This window comes from Nuphar pumila, chromosome 7 (genome assembly GCF_984573655.1).
Source record: "Nuphar pumila chromosome 7, dmNupPumi1.hap1.1, whole genome shotgun sequence".
In the NCBI taxonomy this organism is placed as follows: domain Eukaryota; kingdom Viridiplantae; phylum Streptophyta; class Magnoliopsida; order Nymphaeales; family Nymphaeaceae; genus Nuphar; species Nuphar pumila.
The window spans coordinates 93,779,893-93,800,996 of NC_143255.1; the positions used below are offsets into that span (position 1 = coordinate 93,779,893).

General features: G+C 40.2%; 1 protein-coding gene, 1 long non-coding RNA gene and 1 other non-coding gene across 4 annotated transcripts; 2 read left to right on the forward strand and 1 right to left on the reverse strand.

Moving 5' to 3' along the window:
* Positions 1-4,759: 4,759 nt before the first annotated feature.
* Positions 4,760-10,812, forward strand: LOC149832495 (nascent polypeptide-associated complex subunit beta-like). Of its 2 annotated transcripts, XM_090014533.1 has the most exons (6): positions 4,760-4,817; positions 6,849-6,916; positions 7,723-7,871; positions 7,980-8,036; positions 10,160-10,198; positions 10,400-10,812. In XM_090014533.1, exons 2-6 carry the CDS (start codon positions 6,849-6,851, stop codon positions 10,555-10,557), a joined length of 471 nt encoding a protein of 156 aa, XP_089870659.1. In that variant the 5' UTR covers positions 4,760-4,817; the 3' UTR covers positions 10,558-10,812. The 2 variants fall into 2 exon arrangements, with proteins under 2 accessions (XP_089870659.1, XP_089870662.1); XM_090014536.1 differs by lacking the exon at positions 10,160-10,198.
* A 1,072-nt stretch (positions 10,813-11,884) lies between these two features.
* On the forward strand, positions 11,885-11,965 carry TRNAL-AAG (transfer RNA leucine (anticodon AAG)). Its single transcript has one exon. It is a non-coding gene; the product is annotated as a tRNA-Leu (tRNA).
* Positions 11,966-14,942: 2,977 nt separating this feature from the next.
* LOC149832497 (uncharacterized) lies at positions 14,943-17,106 on the reverse strand. Its single transcript, XR_016433109.1, has 3 exons — positions 16,971-17,106; positions 15,642-15,825; positions 14,943-15,347 (listed from the first exon to the last, which is right to left on the reverse strand). It is a non-coding gene; the product is annotated as an uncharacterized LOC149832497 (long non-coding RNA).
* Between the last annotated feature and the right edge of the window lie 3,998 nt (positions 17,107-21,104).

The following is a 21,104-nucleotide window of genomic DNA, read 5'->3' on the forward strand; positions in this document are numbered from 1 at the left end:
AAATGAGACATAATACATCAATACAACCAGTCTCTCAAAAGGAGAGGGAAAATCCCCTCAAACCCCAAAACGAGAAGGAGCCAGGATCTACAGTCAAGTGTGGGTCTCAAGTCTCCCGTTGTGTGTCATCGCATCGCCACTACATCTACTCATCACCTGTATCCCTATAAAACAGGGTCAGAACTCTTGCGAGTTGGTGAGATAAACCATCCATATATTATCATTTTAAAGGAAACACATACAATATGAAGCATGATACAAATATGTCACAACTACGAGTAACAGGCTATAACTATCATGATGGAACAATTAGAAACATTTGAATTAAAGTACAAGTGTGTGTGTCAGGTAGGTGCATGTGCTACAAGTCTAAGCAACAACGAAGTAAGAGCAAGTGCAACAAAATGAGGAAACTAAACAACAACGAACAACGAGCAACGAGCAAGGCAGGAATAAGAGCAGTACTAAAGTAAGCAAACAACTACAGTATGTCAGTCTGTTTGGTTAGTAATTATGTTCTTCTGATTACTCATTCGGGTATGCGAAGGAACCTCACATTCTGTAAGACATGCACCCAGCGTCTGTTAGTCAAATTCTAGTGTGATAACCAGGGATGCTACAGACCGAGTCAACCACCTGCGGGTAGCACGCAACTAGGAGAAACCTTTCGCAGGGGCAAAGGATTGCAATCCGTACTACTGCAGTAGTAGAGGTCCCTTAAAAGGGTAACCTCATCCTCCCTAACTCTGAGTGACTGGAGGTCAAAGGATGCTACAACTCCTACAAAGAAAGTATCGTAGTAACGACATGTCACTCAAGACTGTACCATCCACCCTCTCCCTGGGTGAATCATTTTTGTGAATGGGGCGCGATAGGTTTATCTTACTTAAGCTCATTCATCAAGTCATACCTCCTCTCGAGGTATTTATGCCTCATGGTCCCCGCGGGGTACGCAAACGAGGACTTAGCCTGCCCATTCACGTGCTCAGCCTCACACGGCCAACAAAAGAACACATCGCCGGTGAAGGTAATCACAACACCATTTTCATTTTCATTTCTAGGGTATCACAATACGTGAGCTTTCTCACAAACATGGGTCATCACCCAAAGACTCCAGTCGAGTCGCAAACCTCAACGGGTATTTTGTGTTATACCCTTATGGCGTTCCACTTTTCAAGTGTATGTCACGTCGAGTGTGTAGCACGCCTTTGGTGCATAATACAATCATCAATATATGAACATGAATCAGCAACAAGAAACACTCGACAAATCCAAACCAGTGACATATGTGTCAAGATGTGCCAGCGTGCACGTGCGAAACAAGGAAAGCCACAAAGTCTCACTCATTCACATAAGCATCGAGCAAGAGAAATGGCGCAAACATATATTTATGAAATGACACATTTCAATAGTTTTGAGCGATATGAGGCTCAAAATGCATATTCAAACATGATCACACGTGCAATGAGTGTCCAAAGCTTTGAATATGGTTTTTCCACGTACGTGTATTCCAAATGTTGTACCGCGGCAAGTTTCGCGTAGCGAAACCACTTGCGTAGGAACTTCACGAAAACAACACTCACGAGTGTCGAGAATGAATCTTAACTTATTCTCATTCGTATGGGAATTACATTAGCATTTTCAAAACGTGTTGCCGCACTTTGTCAACACTATCGGGGCACAAGTGATGCCATCTATCAGAGTGTCTGATGAAGGCGGGAAAGTACTTGTAAGTGTATAGCATAACACTTGCCATGAGCCTAACACATTGCTGCCACGATAGGACAACGAGGCACAGGCATCCGATGCCCAAGTCGCAACTTTCTCATTGTCCACTGTATACTTTGTCTCATTTTATAACTAGTTGCTTGCTTTGCAGGTTGGCGGCAACGAGGGGGGGTTGCAGCAGCCTGCTGAGCTCCCAAGGGACGCTCAGCTAGGTCTGGTCTCAGTGAGATCAGACCTAGCTAGGCTCAAAACCCACCTTGGTGTGGTGCCCCAACCGACCCAAAGGCAAGACCATAGGGTCTGGACCTTTGGACCAGACCTCACGGGGTCAAGGGCATTCAGGTCTGAGCCCGAAAATGGCTCAGACTATGGGCTGCGGACTGAGTGCAGTCTAGCCCAAAGTCTGCACTAGGGGCAACAAGGTTGCCGAGCGCCTTAGCACTCGGTGCCAACATGGCGCCAAGGCGAACCATGGTAATGGTGGGGTTTGGTCCTCGAGACCAGACTGCAACCATGCCACCATCCCTGGTCTGAACCTCAGACCAGGTGTTGCATTAGCAGCAAGGCCCCCACATGACACCCAAGTCAGTGGACTACCCAAAAGTCACACCAAGGTGGGTGCGGCTAGCGCACCACCCGAGTGAGCTGGGCCAAGGCAAACCAGCTTGGTCTGGTCCAAGTCGAACCAGACCCAACTGGGTCCAAAACAAGACACCACTAGTCTGAACCAGAGGGTTCGGAGCAGGGTTGCAGGCTTCAGCCCGCACCCAACTATTGGGTGGGCTGAAGGTGCGTGCCCAAGGGTCCGGCTAGCACCCGACTTGGGTGGGTCGCACCCTAACAACACGATGGGTCCAGATCCTGCTGAGTCAAAGGAGGAGGGAGCACACTAGGGTGTGTGCTGCATCTATACCCCCTAGTCTGAACCGGTAAAGGGTCCAGACCAGGGCCACGGGCTGTGGCCTGCGCCCCACTAGTAGGTGCGCCCAAGGGGTGCGGCTAACACCCACTATGGTGGGTCGGACCTAATCAGCATGGTCTGGACCCTATGGGTCCAGACCCTGCTAGGTCAAAGGGCAAGGGGTTGTGCAATCCCCCTGGTATGAACCTGAAAGTGGTTCAGACCAGGGCTACTACCGTAGCCCAAGCCCCACGAGGTGGGTGCGCTCAAGTCATGAACCCGGGTGTTGTGTGCACCTAGTTCACTGTTGCTACACAACAACCAAGGGGAGGTGGTCCCCGACTGTGACCCCACTCAGTGAGTGGGTCACTCAGGTGGGTCTGGGTCCCGAAATGGCCCAGGCTAGCCTGCTACAACGAGGAGGCCGCAGCAGCTCAGCTGGAGCTACTGCGGTGGCTTGGTCACGACGCACAAGAGCGGGCAAAGAAAGGAGCCCAGACTGACCAACCCTTGGTCAGTCCGGGAGCTTGCTGCAGGGGTTGCAGCAGCCACCAACGAAGGCCATGGGGTTCCAAATAAAAAAATAAAGGCCCAGGTTTTGCTACAAAGGGGTCCAGCCCGACTACCAACACTCAACCAAAATCGATACAAAAATGCGAATATTCGAACAAAACCAAACCATAAAAAACGAAAAGGCCAAAATGCAAAAGTATGAAAACCATTTCTAGAGGAAAAACAAACACATCAGTGGGTCTAAATCCACTACCAAAAATCCTTTTCTCATTTTATGAGACAAAGTATGCCATATACTAATCCAAAATAAATCAAATATAAAGTTAGTAAACTCACCTTAGGGGATAAAGATGTATTCCTCCTTCAACCGGAAGGGTTGATGTCACACACACACACACACACACACACAATAGAAAAAGGAGAAGAGAAGATGGGTGAGAAGAGAGAAGAAGGAGAGAGGGGAGGAGAAAGAGCTGACTCTTTCTCTCTCCTCTCCTTCTTCTAGCTTTATAGTGGGGGACAAAAGGAGGAGGAGATGGAGGGCTGGGAGAATGGAGGGCTCTCCATCTCCACGCCCCACCCTCTCCAGCCTAAGGTTGGCCCTCAAGACTAGACCTTGAGGGTCCAACCACTCCCACCAACCCTCCCCTGAATCCCTCCTTGTTTTTAGGGGGGTTGTCCATTGACTTTTCAAAGGCATTTTTTTTCAATTTCGTTATATATATATATATATATATATATATATATATATATATATATATATATATATATATATATATATATTTTGAATCTTTATTAAATGCAGCATGAGCTACCCCCTAAAGGGCGCCCAAGCTACCTTAGAAGTCGTTGACCTATGCCAACCACTTCTTACAATTCCAAAAACCAACCTCAATTTGATTTTCTTTTTAAACTTTTCAAAAATCCTCTATTAAATGCATTTTTTTGAATTTTGTTTTTAATTTTCTCAAGGTAGCATGGGCTAACGTGGACCCCATGCTAACCACTTTCTAAATATTCCAAAATAAGCTTCCTTTTCAAATTTTTGGAAAAACCTCACTTAGGTTTTGTAAAATTGCAATTTACTTGTTTTAAAGCCCTAATTGCTTTTTAGTTAAAAGTTAGGTTTTTAATAATTTAAATATTTTATTTTAAACTTACATTTCATGAATTAAGACCTAAGTTTTAAAATTATTTACTTAGATTTTCAAATCCGACGAAATTCGTTCTCGTTACGACTCGTATCTTGTCGATATTCGTTTTTCACTAATTCACATGCAATAGCAAGGTTTTTTTCTCGTTTAGGTTCTAAATTCGAGGAGTGACTAATTAGATATATTATAAGTTTAATTTAAGAATATCAGAATTTAATTTATCATGGTTTGCCCTTAATCGCTTCACACATCTTAATTACACTATTTAGGACTTCATACATCCATGTATGCATAATTACGAATGTTTTTTTGCGATAATACAAGAAATTACCATCAAACGCATCACATGTAATATACAATAGATCCGACCCGTTTACATCCCCTTAACGACGAACGACCAGGGGCAAATTTGGAAATATCGAAGCCCACGATAAATACCCAATACGCGAACCCACCCCATCGCAACCAGTGAGCTCGGCGGCTTCCCCAAAAACCCAATCCTCCCTCTCTATCTTCCAAAGGTATGCCGAGGAAACCTTAACCCTAGTTTCATTTTCTTATTCTTCTTTCTCATGTCTTCTTCTTCATTCTTGGAGTAATTCGTCGGGAGTTTTTAGTATTTTGATTCCATTTGTTGCTTTTTTGGATGGATTCATGGAATGGGTATTACTCTCTCTCTCTCTCTTTTCGAAAGGTATGCCGAGGAAACCTTAACCCTAGTTTCATTTTCTTATTCTTCTTTCCATGGAATGGGTATTACTTTAGGGCTTTTAGGATTTCCGTCTCGGATTAGTGGGTTTTAGACGGAAATCGGGTGTTAGCGTTTGCACTTGTTTGGTTTCTTTTGTTCTCAACGTTCTCTGTTTATTTAGAAGGATTCTGGTGGTTGGTCTTTTTATTTTTCTGTTTTTATTGATAGTTTACTTCCTCCCTTAGTTTTTAGTGTTATAGGGTCTACGGTCTGGCATCTGAAGTTTGGACTTTGGAGGGAGTTCAAGATTGTGTCTTTTTTGGTGATTAGGTTTTGAAGGAATCAGAGGTTGGTTGAGAGAGGCTATAGGAGTGAGGCTTTCCTCTTTTGTTGGGTTTTGGTGCGGAGAAGTTGTAGTGTGTAACTGTGTTCTTTCTTTCGTTCTGCATCGTCTTTTTTTTCTTAGAGTTTTGGTTCTTCTTCTGCTTTTGCCTTGGAAAGTGGATGCCTAGGTTTTCGTTTTTATTGCCTTTCATTTCTTTGATTTTTAAGAAGGGAAGAGGAAGGCTGTGCATGCTTTATTTTGGTCTGAGTTTGAAGATGCAATGATGGGATCGAAGATGGAGATATATAGAATCTTTTTTTTTTTTGCATTTTTAATGTAAAGATTGAATGTCGAATTCCTGTTCGAATCCTGGGTTGTGTGATGAAGGAATTGTGGAAATAAGGCAGCTGAGTCACTTTCACAATTGGTGTTACGATGTTATGATTGTTGGGTTTTGCACATTCTTCACTGTTGTCCTTGACCCTTTTGAGCTTTGGAAAAGTAGGGGAGTCCATTTTTTGTAAGGGACATGATATTGAAGTGACCATTAGCAATTTGGAGAGTTCACAATAGAAAAGAAGACACTTTTCTTATTGTGTATGACGGGTTGACCAATCTTTAGAGATAGAAGCCTCTCAATGCAGAATCTTGTTGTATGATCTATCTGTTCATTTCGAGTGGTGAAAGGTTGTTAAAGGATCAAGTATGCAGAGGACCAATAGGATGCTTGTGTTTTCTAGCACTCAAGCCATGTTGGAGCTATTACATATGTTTTGATGTTATGGTGTGGGTAGACATGATGTGCCTGTGTGCACACATGTTCCTCTTTCCTAGGCATAGGGCATGCTGATGCTATGAGGCTATTGTGATTGCTCACACAAGGTGAAAAGAAAAGTAATAGTGAAATGGAGATTGTGTTTGTTAGAGATTTGGTTACTGATAACCAAATAAGTCAGGACGTAAATCGCATTTGCAGAAACTATGTTGTAGCCATTTACAATCCATGTTGTGGTTTATGGCCTATAAACTGTTTATGCATAAGTGCAATATATCCTGGACTGTGGTTCCATAGTTTTGTTATATTATCTCTTGTGCAGTAAGATAATCTGATTCTGTTAGTTTATGCATGACACATTGTTTCTGTGTTCCCACTTCCCTGCTTCAAAATGAGAAGCATTTTCTTCACTGGATCATGGATGTCCCGTTTTGGTAGTCCAACTATGATTTGATATTCTTATATCCTTCTACATTGGATGTTGGAAAAGTAAATTGCATTTCACGTGATCCCTAGTTGCTTTTCATGTGAATCCTGTAGTAGAAATGCTTTGTACATTACAGGATTCTGATGCTGATGCTACGTTACTTAGATGCAACAAAATTATAGATCTATCTCTTTTACTGTGTTCCTTACTATCTCATTTTTTATGAAAAGGTATGTAGACGTCATAGCTTTTGGAGAGGAAACCTTCATGCTTCTGTATATAGATCAAAGACTGATCCACCTGTGCTCGCTTGTATGAATATTTTTGCACGCAGATGAATAGGGAGAAGCTAATGAAGATGGCTGGTACCGTCCGCACCGGTGGAAAGGGTAGTATGAGAAGGTGTGAATTGTTTTCGCTTTTGTTGTTTTTCTTTTCCTTTCCAAGTCCTTGAAAGTAAGATGTGGGACAATATCAGACTATTCTCAAGTAAAGTTAGGTGACTTTCTCTAAGTTAAAATCTATGAAATACACACATTAAAATCAAATTCAGTCCCAAACTCCATGAGCGATGTAAATTTTACCTTTTTGTTTTTAAGATGTTTTGAGTTTAGAACAATTAGCATTCTTGGAATTGAAAAAGTTTGATGATGGATGGAACTTGCATGCTTGAAATGATTTCTTCCATTTTATATTTCTTTTGAAGTAGAAAGTAAGTGCCACTGTTCTCTTTCTGAAATTTAAAGCAGCTTATTTTTCTGGTTTCTAAATGTTATGGATGAAAATCTTTGACAGTCTTCCCTAGAAATTTCTCTATACATGAGGTGAGGATGCCTACACCATTTGTACAATTTTCAGACCAAAACATATGCCAAATTATTTGATTCTGTGTATTTAGTGGGGCATGTGTTTATAAAATTTTGCTTGCAAAGCTATGAGAAAAAAAACTGTCAATGGGTGAAATCCTTCCTGTTAAATGTTTTAGGTCTGAGGTGTTTTGTACTTTATTGCAATTTCTTGGCATCCATGTGCGCCTAATTTTATCATATGCTATGACATGTATATCTTGGTCTGTTCCCTTTATTAGCATATTGTTTGGTTGACCATTCAAAAGTTGGCATCTTTGTGGATATTTTATTTATGGACATCTACATGAAGTCATCCTCATTGCGGCTTATTTGTTCGCTGTTATGTTTGATTTAAATCAGAAAGAAGAAGGCAGTTCACAAGACCACAACAACTGATGATAAAAGACTTCAGAGCACCTTGAAAAGAATTGGAGTAAATACAATCCCAGCTATTGAGGAGGTTAACATATTTAAGGATGATATTGTGATCCAGTTTCTAAATCCAAAAGGTAGTCTCTTTTCTCCCTAAGGTGTTATCTCATGTGTTCAGGATTCTATATACGCCTGACTGCTTTTCTTTATTCTTATATTCTCTTTTTTTGTTTATCGTATTGCAGTACAAGCCTCTATTGCCGCCAATACTTGGGTGGTTAGTGGATCTCCTCAAACAAAAAGTATTGCTCTCTCTCTCTTTCTCTCTGAACACACACAAGCACTTACAGGTGTATATGTTTCTCCCAATATTTTGTTGATAGTTGACATTTTCTAAATCTAAAAAATGTATGCTATGTTAAAGTAGTGCTAGGTTTAATGTATCTCGCCATTTTTCTGTATACTCTCACATGATTCCCCCAGTTTTCTCCCAAAGACTGAAACACCTGGTAATTTTCCATATGTTTTCTTTTTTGAGAGTTTTTGCTTTTGAGACCACTTCAGGAGCAAATATTTGTATGCTGGGATGTATTTTATTTTCTAAAGTTGTTTACCAATTTCTTTTGAGTAAAACATTTCCTTTTTTCAGCATTTTCTGTTTAGCACAAATTATTTATGCTAGTTTGAAAACATTGCTTAAACTTTTTGATGTCCACTTTGAGTTTATCATAACAGTATCAATTTATCACAGGATTATATTGATATTGTCCCAAAACTTTTGTCTTATATCTAAAAGATACATTTTGTATTTAATTCTTCTTGATGTTTTCTTGGATTTTACCCAGTTATTTGTTAAGAAAAGGACAATATCCAAAAATGATATTTTTTGACATTTTAATTCGTGGTTCTGATTTTGCCTGTGAAATCTTGTTATGTCTTTTCCTTCGTCATGTTCATTTTAAGTGATGGTACCTTTATGAAATTTAGCCTGAAGATGCCAGAGGTGTCTTCAATGTATGGGCAAATGTTAGTTGCCAACTATGAGGTTGTATTGAAAGTGCTGGTCCTGCTGGATGCTTGAACTTATTCATTTATAAGTTCTCTAAGTGCTTTCTAGTCAAATATGTTATTACACAGTTAACCATGTATGTTGAAGAACCTTATAGGAATACTGTGAGAGCCTTCATAAAAAAAGGATCTTATTTTCCACTTCATTTCATTTCTATCAATCAATCATGGAACTGAATCCAGATTGGGCTTTCATAATCATTTCTGGGAGTTTTTCAATTGAACCTTATGGGAGTTTCTGATCTGTGAATTTGAGTTGTTAAAACTTGGTAAATTCGAGTAAAGATGTGTGGCCTGGCTGCATGGTACTTTTCCCTGGTTATCACAGTAAAGTATATCCCTCTTTTACAAGCTGGTTATTGCAAAGGAACTCTACTCATACTGTATTGTTAGTGAATTTTTGACCTGGGGATGAGAAGATTGTCTGTCGAGCATGATGTCTTTAAACTATTTATGCACCTGGACATGTTTCTGGCTCATATGTTCCGTCTTTCATGGATCAAATATACTATGAGCAAACTTCTTTTTGTATAGTCCAAGTAGAGAGGTCATGTACGTGCGAAACACCACTCACACTGGACTGTTGTGAAATTTTGATGATTGTGAGAAGATACACCTTGATGCGTTTCTGGTTTGAATGTTCTGTCTGTTTCTTGGATCAAATATATTGAGCAAACCCCTTTCTGGTATGGTCTAAGTAGTTGGTGGTAGGGATCCCATACACTTGAAACAGATGGATGTTTGTTGATGGACGAGTTTCTTTGTGTTCCTTCTCTTTGAATTTTATTTGCCTTTACTAGGTTTGGTTGAAGTCTTGGTTTTGTATCTGCTATTCAAGTGCACTTTCTAGGCTAAACTGTATCCGTTGCTCAAGTTCTGTGTTCCACTTACAAAGCTAGTGCCCATGGCTCATCAAGAGGTGGCCTGCAAGTAATGTGCAGAATGATGTTTTGCAACCCCCCCTTCTCTCTCTCTCTCTCTCTAGCAGTAAGCTAAGTCGACCGCATTCCAAGCAACCCATGATATTATGGATTATAAGTTCATTCTGCAGCTAATTTAGTCATTGAGGTGGGCTTTGAGTTTAGAGTTGGGCAAGAGCAAGGTTGAGTCCAATGTTTCTATACGTGTCTCTTTATTGAGTAATACTTGCTGCTTACTTTGCCTAAGCTGACTGCACTTATTTTAGTTTATTCTTACCACTAGGAGTTAGGCACAGTTAAATACCTTGGGGAATCTATGGATAAATGAGACATTGGTTAATATTCAAAAGGTTGTGTTTCCATTTTCTAGGAAAGGTATTAGCCCTTGCTAACACTCCTAACAATTGTTCTTTCTTTTTTCCTTCTGCTTCTGCCAGAGCTACAAGATATTCTACCTGGAATCATCAATCAACTCGGTATGTATTTACTCTTCTAATTTGCTTCTCCACATATTCCTCAGTATCACACCCTGGTTGTAAGTTAAGGCTTTTGCTTTCGCGAGTACTTGCTTATAAGTTTTATCTAATTAGCAGTAACTGCCTGAGGATAGTGTACTTCATGTATGTGGCTTCCTTTTCTGCGTTCTCTTGATATCTATTGCATGTAAATATGTTCAGGACTGGACAATTTGGACAATCTGAAGAAGCTTGCTGAGCAATTCCAGAAGCAAGAATCGGGTGCAGCCAAACCTGATGACGATGATGATGAGGTTCCGGAACTTGTTGCTGGACAGACATTTGAAGCTGCAGCAAACGATGGTGCAGCAGCCTCATAGAGAATCTAAGTGTGTTTACGCCCCACTAATCCTTGCTTCTCTCTAGTTTTGCCCTTTTTTGCTTGTGACCATTTTGAGTAGCCGTTTTTATGGCAATGACTCTTCGGAAGTTCCTGGATTCTATTGTATGTGAGGTACCCTTTAGGGAGGTATCAAGGTATAATTGATATCCATTTTTTCTTGACTCGATTACTTCTGTGATCATGGTCCCTTGATGAATCTTCACATATTAGCCAATTGGCATCTCAGCTATGGGTACACTGTGGGTGCTGCGGTCATCCTTCTCAAGCTCTGGGCTGGTTTGGTCTAACCAGCTTGTTTGTGGAGTTCGGGATTTTCTTGGACTTAAATAGAATGAAAGAGGCTTTCTGGATGTTTCTTTCTGCAAGTGATTAAGGAGTTAACAGTACCATAGTTACTGGAAGCTTCTTAAAAATCTTACTTCATAAGCATTTCATAACGCAGGTTTTTTGTAACTTTATAAGCAACTCCAGTTCTTAATTTGGAAATTACACGCACACACTTGTGCACAAGCCCTGTTCCAGTCCGCCAAGTTTTTCACTTTGTTTCACCAGTAAGCCCGTAACCCTGCACTTGCTCTTTAGAATGGGCTCGCACGGTGGAGGTCTCGGTCTGTATATGAGGTGTGTCCTCTAGATGTTTGTCAAGAAACCCACGAAAACTCTTAAGCTCCTTCATAAAAAGAGTCCCAGATAGGGTCAGAACCAAACTTGTCCTATAAATATCTGAATTAAGTCACCCAACATTTCAGATGCTTTAGGTAGGGGCATCAACGGCTCGGACCTTCACCGTGCTTGATCTGATTCTGAGGTGCTGGTACGGAATCTGGGCCTGACCGGACCTACTATAGGAAAACCCGTTGCCGGGTCCTAAAAGGATCACATAAGTCAGATGCAGGTTCATACTTGGTAAAAAATACTAATTTTGTGCTTTTTACATTGACATTTGCATTTTTAAGTCCTTGGACCAGGGTTTGGTTTGAAATTTCATAAACTATAACTGTGTACCACTGAATTCTTCACCAGACTTCTTTATTACCAAATTGAGACCAGATTCATGTTAGGATCGCGTCATAGGTGATCCGTTGATACCCTAAGTGCCCACTTATAAAGCTTATTAAGCCTACTCAAACTTTGTGGACTCGCAAAAACAAATTTTTTTAGATCCATTACATTATTCTGTCGGACTTGATGCCTCTCTCAAAAATCCTCATAAGTATAGGTTCGAGTAAGAAATTCAATGTATCTCTAGGCGCGAAGAAGAAATATAGCATATATAAATTTTAGTCGTTTGATTATCACAAGCTGTTGAGATGGCCGAGTTGGTCTAAGGCGCCAGATTAAGGTTCTGGTCCGAAAGGGCGTGGGTTCAAATCCCACTCTCAACAATTGTTTTTCCTTATTTATTTTCTCTCTATTTTTCTGAACGTATTGTTGCTATTCACAAAGATGCATCCGATACTGGGGCTGAGATGTAAAACCACTTTTTTTTGTCTGATGTTAATTAAATAATTCATTTTTTCTTGCTTAGCAATTAAATACTGGATCTTGTCTCTTCTTGCTAAAGCAATAAAAAAATCCATGGAACGTTAGACAGTTGTTTTTTTTGTTTTTTTTAACCTAAAAAAAGGTCCCTGAGTGATTTTAGTGCTGAGCATGGTTGGTGTGAGGGGGATAAATCTTTGGCTTGGCTACCCTGCGTGCCTACTTGTGAATATGCATCTGAATTAATTAGCCAAGTCCCTCGCGTAAGTGTAGTGGTGCAGTTCCCAAGCTGTGCCTTGCCCCTTCGATAGCTGGAAGGAGTTGTTAGACTGCTAACCTCCTTAGCACAGTACACGAAAAATTTATCCGCATGACAGCTGGGCTGACATGATGCGTTTTCAGACTCATCAAATAGGTGCAGCTGACATTCGTCTCTCTCTCTCTATTTATATATATATATATATATATATATATATATATATATGTTTAACATGGTTTATTTATCATGTATAATACTTCATAAGACCATATTTTTTAGACAGTGAAAATCAGCAGTTCATAAATGCATAAAACATTACATTTCAGTCAACTTTAACAAATGGAAATACTAAATAGAGCCTTGTTAAACATGATCAAAAGGTTAGATTTTGCATCTGAAGTTTTGATCTATGTAAATTGAGTATGTACCACAATACAAGCATCCATTATCTCTCTCTCTCTCATATATATATATATATAGAGAGAGAAAGAGTGGTGGCTGCCTAAAACTTTTTGAGCCTACCACCAGCCTACTATGAGTGAATAAGGATTTTCGGGTTGTTTTTTGCAAATCTGACTCTATAGAGGGGTTCGGTATAGTCAATTTTCTAAGAATTGACACTTGGATCATGTTTTTCGATAAAGATGAATTTTTAAGCATTGAATATTTTTTAAAATTGTAGGCCATTGTTTTTTAAATCTTATAAAAACCTAACTGTATGTCGGAATTGGACAATCCAAGAATCGATTCCTATAAAATCAAGCATGTAGATCACATTTATATGGTCAGATTTTAGAAAGAATAGAAAAATCCTTCTAAAGACCCGTAGGCTGGGGGTAGGCTCAAAAAGAGTTAGACAGCTACCACCTACTATACTATATATATATATATATATATATATATATATAGAGAGAGAGAGAGAGAGAGAGAGAGAGAGAGATGCATTTGTGGGGTCATTCCGTTGCTGCCATTGCTTGGACTAGTTAAGCATAACGTCAGTCTTAAATATGCTGCATATTTCTTTTACATGCTACTGTACTTATAAGGATAAGCAGCAAAGATTCAAACTCATTGAAAATGGGTAAAAACAATAATTTTTTACCAACGTATCCAATTTTAATAAATTGTTGGACTGGATATATATATAACTCGAGTTAGATCAGTAAAAATTGTCTGACCAGACCTGATTTTTACAACATTGATTCTATAATAAATTGTTTGACGGGATATATATATATATATATCGAGTTAGACCAGTAAAAATTGTCTGACCGGACCTGATTTTCACAACACTGATTTTATTCTCCTTGGACAGAGGCATTAGGATGATTCTTTACTCAAATCCCTTCGAATGATTCCACTGATTTTCTCAATTTACTATTAACTTGAGCCTTAAGAAAACTGCGAGCTAGCACTCATGTTGCGAAGGATTTAAATGTAATGGATTGGTTTTACATATAGCTGTTTAAATCTCAAGGGTTTTACCAACCAGAGGCCTGCCAAGGCCCTAGACTAAAAAAAAGGAAAAAAATAATCCGATATTGCTTAATTGGATTTGAAATCGGTTCTGGTTCACATCCAACTAGCAGTCACAATTATCAGCATTATTTTGAAAAAAATCATAACTTTAGCCTGATACTTTCAAAGGCCAATACATTCCTGAAAAACCCATGATATTTCTAAAATACCGTTTATTTTAAAAAATCCCACATTTTTATCTTGATAGTAAAGTGATGAAAGCAAAATGTTGATATTTTATATTGATTTGTATTTTAACATATTTTACATGTGCCTACCCAAAAATACAAAATTTTTGATGTTTGTGACTATGTAGCTAACTAGATACATGCCCCAAAAGGGTTTGGCATAGTGGGATGGGTCCTAGGCCGCTTGGCAGCTGATGTAGGTTCAAATCTCATGGGTGTCACCCCTTGTGCAAGCCAAAACGGGGCAACTTCATGGGGAAAAGAGCTAAGATTTCAATTGTTCCATGTTTCAGCAGTAGCATATTGCTCCATGGAGCTAAGGTCCAAAATATGGAATAAACAAGTGTTTCCACGACTCTACCACCCGGTCAATTCTGTTTCACTTAATCCCTCTTTCACGGCCACATATCTTTCCGGCTAAGGAATGGGAAATCTTTCTCCTGGTGCATGAATCAAATGTTTCATTTCATCCGGGAAAAGCCATCTCTTTCTCAACAATGTCTTTGTCATTTGATCCAATAGCGTTCCGTTATTAGATAGGAACATATTTGATAAATACTGATAACTCTCGGATAGAGTATTAGAACGGAAAGATCCATTAGATAATGAATCCATAGAGTTTTATGCTGTCAGTACCGCAAACAAAGCCAGCGCAGCTAGGTCTCTGATCTTGGGGGCAGTTTCTCCGTGTAAATAAATAAAAAAAACTAGATACAGTTTTTACATGTGCATTCACTAGATTCGGAGTCAGTTCAGATTTGGATTCAGATGTAAAACTCTAATCAGAATCCAAATCCATCTATGAATAAATGTTGTTTGGGGGGTCTATTTTTCCATTGTAAAAAGTGAAAAAGCAAAGAAAAATTGTCCCACTTCTCGCATTTACAGTTTTACCATTGGCATACTGCAATAGGATGGGAAAGACAGAATCTGAGCCATTCAAACCAAAATTTGCACTGGACAGAGACAATTTGACTTCAACACTGGTAGACATCACAAAATTCCTCGACCCTTGAAGCCACCACACGTTATTCAACCTTATTGCTAGAAAGGATGCAAGGCAAATTTTTTTTTTTTTTTTGGAACCAAGACGCCTTTTTAGTGCCCATGCTGCTGAAGGAAACCTTCCGGCTCAAGTTGTCAACATCCTCTTCAAGTCGAGAGACTGTGACTGGAATGGTGTGATGCCTCCCCAGCTTCCAATATTCGATCACTCCCAATGCTTCAAGTCGAGAGACTGCTCATTTACCATGTTGAACTACAGTGCTCTTGTGAATAGACAGGGTGAAATATATCAGTATGATTGTTCCCATGCTAGACCTGTAAACAATCAATGGAATGAATTCAATAACTAATCTGATTCTTTGAAAATTGAAATGTTTTGGGTGAGAATGCTTTAAGCAGGTATCAGCAGTGGTGGCAATGCTGGTTCCACTAATTATGTGAATTTCTATTTCTATATGCTTTTGGGACTCATGCCTATTCTCGGCTCAAATCAAGAAATGTGAAAACTAAACAAACGTTAGTCTTCAAGCCCTTCAAGAGTGCCTTCAATAATCTATTTCTGTTCTTTAAGAAGGAAAAGAGAAGTTTTGATGGTATTGGAAGGCTCACAATGTAGCAAAGATGAGAAGGATTTTTCTTGGGTGGATGGCAGTGAAGCGGTTGAGTTTCTTGCATCTCCCCTCGTTGTTGTCTCCAATAATTGATGAAGGACAGGCAGATGAATTCAGAGGGAGGAGAGATTTGGTGGCCACCAGCTGTTGTTTCAAGGCCTCCAACTGTGACGCTACAGCTCCTGCATACAGAGGTTTGAATGCTCCATGAATTAGACTGACAAAAAGGGAAGATATTCTCCACTTTTTAATGTGAGCCCATAATTCAAGTCCCTATTTTTCTTTCACAAGTTTATTTTTGCGTACCACCGATTTCATCAGGTATGCGAGGCCTTAATATTTTCTGTTAACTCTATGTTCACTTTTCTTGAAAGTCCACACTTCAGAGTTCATGTGATTCTTTCCATGATTAGGGGTGTTTGTTTCAGCCCCATTCTTATGAAAGAGGCGCTCTTTCATAAGAAAGAGAACCTCCTCTCTCTGACATGGGACGGAACAAAAAGAACCGTGAGAAAGAGGCGGTGGGCCCACTCATTAAATGCAAAACCCCGTTTAGCTACGTAAATAAGGCCACACCTCGCTCCGTGGGGAAGCACTTTCTCTTTTGGGCATCCCTTTCACGAGAAAGTGCCTTCATATGGGTGGGTGTGTAACCTTACCCCTAGGGATTTCAAGAATCTCAATCCACGTCGGAGTGGTAGATTCCAAGGTTTACAGAGATCCTGGTTTCAAAGTCCTAGAGAATCAGGTTCCCCAAGGGAGCTTGCCAACTTGGTAAATTGAAAATTTTAAACTATTTAATGAAGGTCCAAATCTGACACAGCCAGTCTCAACCCATGTCACAAATTTTAATATTGGGATCTTCTCGGCAATGCAGATTTTTTTGTTTATAAATTAAAATTGTATTTTCCGGGAAAATCCTTGAAAATATCTGCATATAAGTTTAAAATCAAATAAAATATAAAAACAAAAAAAAAACAGAATATAGAAATATGTTAATATCATGAGACAATTACAATACTTTAAAAGTAAATGATATCGTAAAGTATATCTTTCATGAAAATGCCGCAAGAAAATTACAATATTTTTTATCACCGACATCTATGTCTGTAGTCCTTTTTTTTCATGAAAGATGGGGAAACCACCCTCAGGATCATAGGCCTAGCCGTGCTGGCTAAGCCTGCTGTACTTATGGTTGCTGTCCCGATGGTGTAAACCGTCACGCATCCCTTTTCCCCAAGGAGTCGCATCTTTGATCCTATTTCATTTCTAGTTCGGGTACACGGTCGGCCCTATACTGGGTTCACACACACACACACACACACACCTTGTGCGCATTTAGCAACAACTTTGGAGAGGGATTCATCGGTTTCTTGCTCCTCACATAGTGGTCGGTCCACACGGCAAGAACCCTTACGAGAAAGCGCTCTCTGTTTGGCAGACCATAAAAAGAGAAGATTCAGTCAGATATCAAATTATCAATAACATGTTTGCCATCACCAAGGAACGTGAAGTAGAGTTTAAGAACTTGGTCACGTTTCATGTAATGCCAGCCTTCTCACAGAGCAAATTAAATGGATATAACTCGGAAAATAATATGCCCATTCTGAACAAACAGCAAGCCTTGCCGCTTTCTGACCAGGACCAAGATCTGACGTATTCACAGCCATAACCCAGCGTAGCCAATGCATGTTTTTTATCCAGACCAGCTTAGCCATAACCAAGCTGAACCCAAGCTTGGTTTAATAGTTAACTAACCAAACTTTTTGTTTTTTGGATAGTCCAAGGGAAAAACCCTATCACCGACCAGCACATTTGGCTGGCCTCCAATTGGTAAAACCCTTGAAGTCCCTCCTGCCCATCATAGAGTATACCCAGCTTCGACCTTACGGCAAGAAAGGTCAATCATGAGTTTCAAACTTGTGACGTCCTATCACGTCCTATCACGTTAGTGACATTCACAAGTCACTCCTACCAGATGGGTTGGGATGGCCTCTTTAAGCTCAACTAGTAAATGGGCCAGGCAGGGCAAGGTTACACTAAGTTGCCACTATAGGCCTATCGAGACCAGGAACCATTTACTAGTAGGGAAGAGAGAGAGAGAGAGAGAGAGAGAGAGAGAGAGAGATCACAATCAATTTGGGGCTTCTTGAACACTTGTCAGGGGGCAGAGGGTTTTCTACATCCAGGACCACTTCCATTGCAGCAAGGCTCTGCACACAATCGCAGGTTAGCATTTAATAATAAGAGCATGACATGACTGGCGATCAAGCACACCAGATAAGCGCACCATAAGGCTCGAAAAATCAAAAGTATCTTCCCAGTGTGTACCGGATCAATCTTTATGCCATAAAAAGAGCGTAGAAAATGGTGATAAATGAAGGTTTTCCAACCTTCCAAAATCAAAATCTACATATTAGGCTCATCAAAGGCAAATAAACACCACGTCAAAAAGTAAATCATGCTACACAAAAAAAAAAGCTAATGCTGTAAGTATGGATCTCCATATAGCTGATCCAGGGCATTTTAGGACTTGCAGGGAAAGGGAGAATATGGAGGATAGGAAATGTGGGGAACGACATCCTCCCAACGCTTTGCAATAAAGGAAAGATTAGGATTTCCCAAGGAAGAGCTGCACTTTAGCAGCGAAAATTAACAGTAAGCAGCACAAAGGTTTTGAAAGGGGAATCATGAAGTACCCTCTATTTAGAATGCAATTTACTACGAGGGTGGGTCTCTTGAAATAACCCCATCTTAAAATGCATCATATATATTTTGGATGATCATAGATGTGATAAACAAATAAGTGAGAAGTATATTGAATGTTTGGAATTTTCCTTTGTGAATTTCAGGATGTGTTGAGAACTTGGTCCCGAAATCATCATCGACAAACAAACGTGCAATTTTGAACAAAAGGCCAAGTTCATAGTGACATTTTGGAATATCTGCTGACAATAAGAGCAGAACTTATTTTTTACAAACGAACGGAATTTATTTATTGAAATCAGTTTTGTCTATCAAGAGGGCAACAAGGAAAGAAGCAAACTTAATACTAACCTGAACAAGAGGCTCTTCCATTGCTCGTTCAGTAGCTGGCCAGCATGCTTGAAGTAAATGCTATAATATGGGAAAATCTACACGAAACAAGGAAAAGGAAAGAATAAAACGAAAACCGCGTGGAGAGGGAAGGTTTATCAGTACACAAGCATGTAAACCTGCTAGAGGAGACCCAAAAGAAAGGTGAAATCAAAACAGGGAATTTAATTGCCCCAGTGTGCACAACGGGAATGCTTCGTTCAGTGGCACGGGGAATTGTAAAGTTTGTAGCCTTCACAGACTTTCTGTCATAGTTAATTGGTCGTTAAAGTTCCCGGTCGTTTGTAAATGGTAATAAATCTGCCATTGCTTAGTTGACGGTGACTCGGGTAAAAAAGATCCTTTTGTTGTTATGTGTGTGATTTAGCACTAGTAAAATAGAGTGTGTCATGATTAGAGAAAGACCCCGTTTACCACCGAGGTGGTATCCCATGTGGCAAGCGAGGTCCTGTGTCAAGCTAAAGGTCCAGGATCGAATCCCGCTGTTGTTCTGGTAGGGGTCCGCAGCTTGCCTTTCAAAAAAAGAAAAGAGACCCGCCGTTTCAAAACGATAAAATGACCAGGGAACACGAAAACCGTTTGCCACTGCCCCAAGGTTTGCTTTTGCCTGCCATATGTTACGACTCAAGTAGTCTAGTGGCGATAATGAAGTGCCTATCAACTTGCTCCATTTCTAAAACATATGAGGCCTGCGTAGGAGTGGCATCTGACAACGGCTTATGGGAGATTAATAAATTCATCAACCATGTTATATTCTGGCAACTATGACAACCGCCAGCGAGAGAGATGAACATCATAATCCAATGAAGCTATTTTACACACTATCCAAGTTTAGGGAGAATGGTTGGATGTGGATCTGGTAAGGAATCAAACCGCAGATTTTATTCAATTGAGAATCCACTTGTATTAACTTCGGGTATATGACACCCAAATCCACCCGACACATGGGCCTTACGGTCATATCGTTTTACATAAAACATTTTAGGAGAGCTATGACCGACGTAATGTATGTAACCTTACGGTCATATCGCATGCAATCTCTACCGTGCATCTCACTTGGGAGGCGTGGGATATGTGAGAGTGGGGCCCACGCATACTTTCAGCAATGTGATCATAACTGTTCTCCCTGATCCCAAGTCCTTGTAATCGTGTGTAATTGGAATCCAATTCCGTCAAAATCCTCAAGTAAAAATTGAAAACGGAATATCTCTATGATGGGAATGGATTACAAATCTACAACTTCACACAAATCACTACAGGAAATCTGGCCACCCCTAACCATTTCAAGGGGAATCTCCGGCACCCTTGCTAATAAATGCTAATGAAGATTCGTGGAGAAACAGAAAAGCGTGGGGTCCTTCAATGCCCCGCAAATCCTGTTCTTTCCGATCTTCAAATATAATCCTCATTAATGCGGACTTCTATTTACGGCCGATTTGCCTTTTTTTTTAACCAAACGCACCCTCAAATAAATCATAGAACCAGTCGGTTCTCTGAAGTCTGAACCATTCACTGAAGAAGATGGTTTCCGGCGTCGGGTCATGCTAGCTGACATGAACCGAATATTCACGCTGAACTAAAAAGTCAGTGCTCTGGTCCAGAGTATGGCCCTCTGACTCGAGTCTGTCCTTCCGTCCCTTTTTCTTAACGAATTCCAAAAAAGGAGAGAGAGAGAGTACCTAGATCGCCCAATGGCCAATTCTTTATCGCACATGGAGACGGCGACCCTGCAAGAAAAACGATTCAAGAAAATGAGGCGACGATTGTCGAATCTCTTGAGGAATGAAATCGGGAATTGGAGAAATCAGGTAGAAAATGGGTGATTTGTGAGCTGACTTCTCCTCAATGACCCATCCAAGTTCAGTAGAACGAAAATCCTTAACGAAACCCCGCTACACACAAGTGGCACAAAGATCGGCGACTTTTCTTATGATTTCTTAAAAAACTGGGAGTTTTCAACAAACACCGACCTTGTCACAAGCGATCGTCCATTCCCTCTAAATCTCAACGAACGGGAGCGTATGAGATTCAAGGACGCCAATTTCAGTGATAGAAGCTCTGATTACGAGGGAAATTAGATGGAAAGAGCCTCCGGAAGACCAAACTGTATCAAAGCACGATCTTTTTTCGGAAAAATCGGCTATCCTTCAAAGTTCAAGCACAATGCGAAAGTTGGAACAGATATTTACCCAAAAATTAGAACTTCCGTCTAAATTTCCCCTAAAGATGAACATAACAGATCTCCAGCAAATTATCCTCAATTTTACGCAAGTTTCAGGGAAGGAACACCGGAGATTCGATCTATATGAACGAATCGACGTCCCAACGAAATGCCGAGGAAATCGGCTAGCTTATCGCGATCTTC

Excerpts from the sequence above, each read along its gene's own strand:
- LOC149832495 (XM_090014533.1), top strand. The coding sequence starts at position 6,849 with ATGAATAGGGAGAAGCTAATGAAGATGGCTGGTACCGTCCGCACCGGT. Across the intron at positions 8,037-10,159 it reads TGGATCTCCTCAAACAAAAA|AGCTACAAGATATTCTACCT; the intron begins GTATTGCTCTCT and ends TGCTTCTGCCAG. Across the intron at positions 10,199-10,399 it reads TGGAATCATCAATCAACTCG|GACTGGACAATTTGGACAAT; the intron begins GTATGTATTTAC and ends AAATATGTTCAG.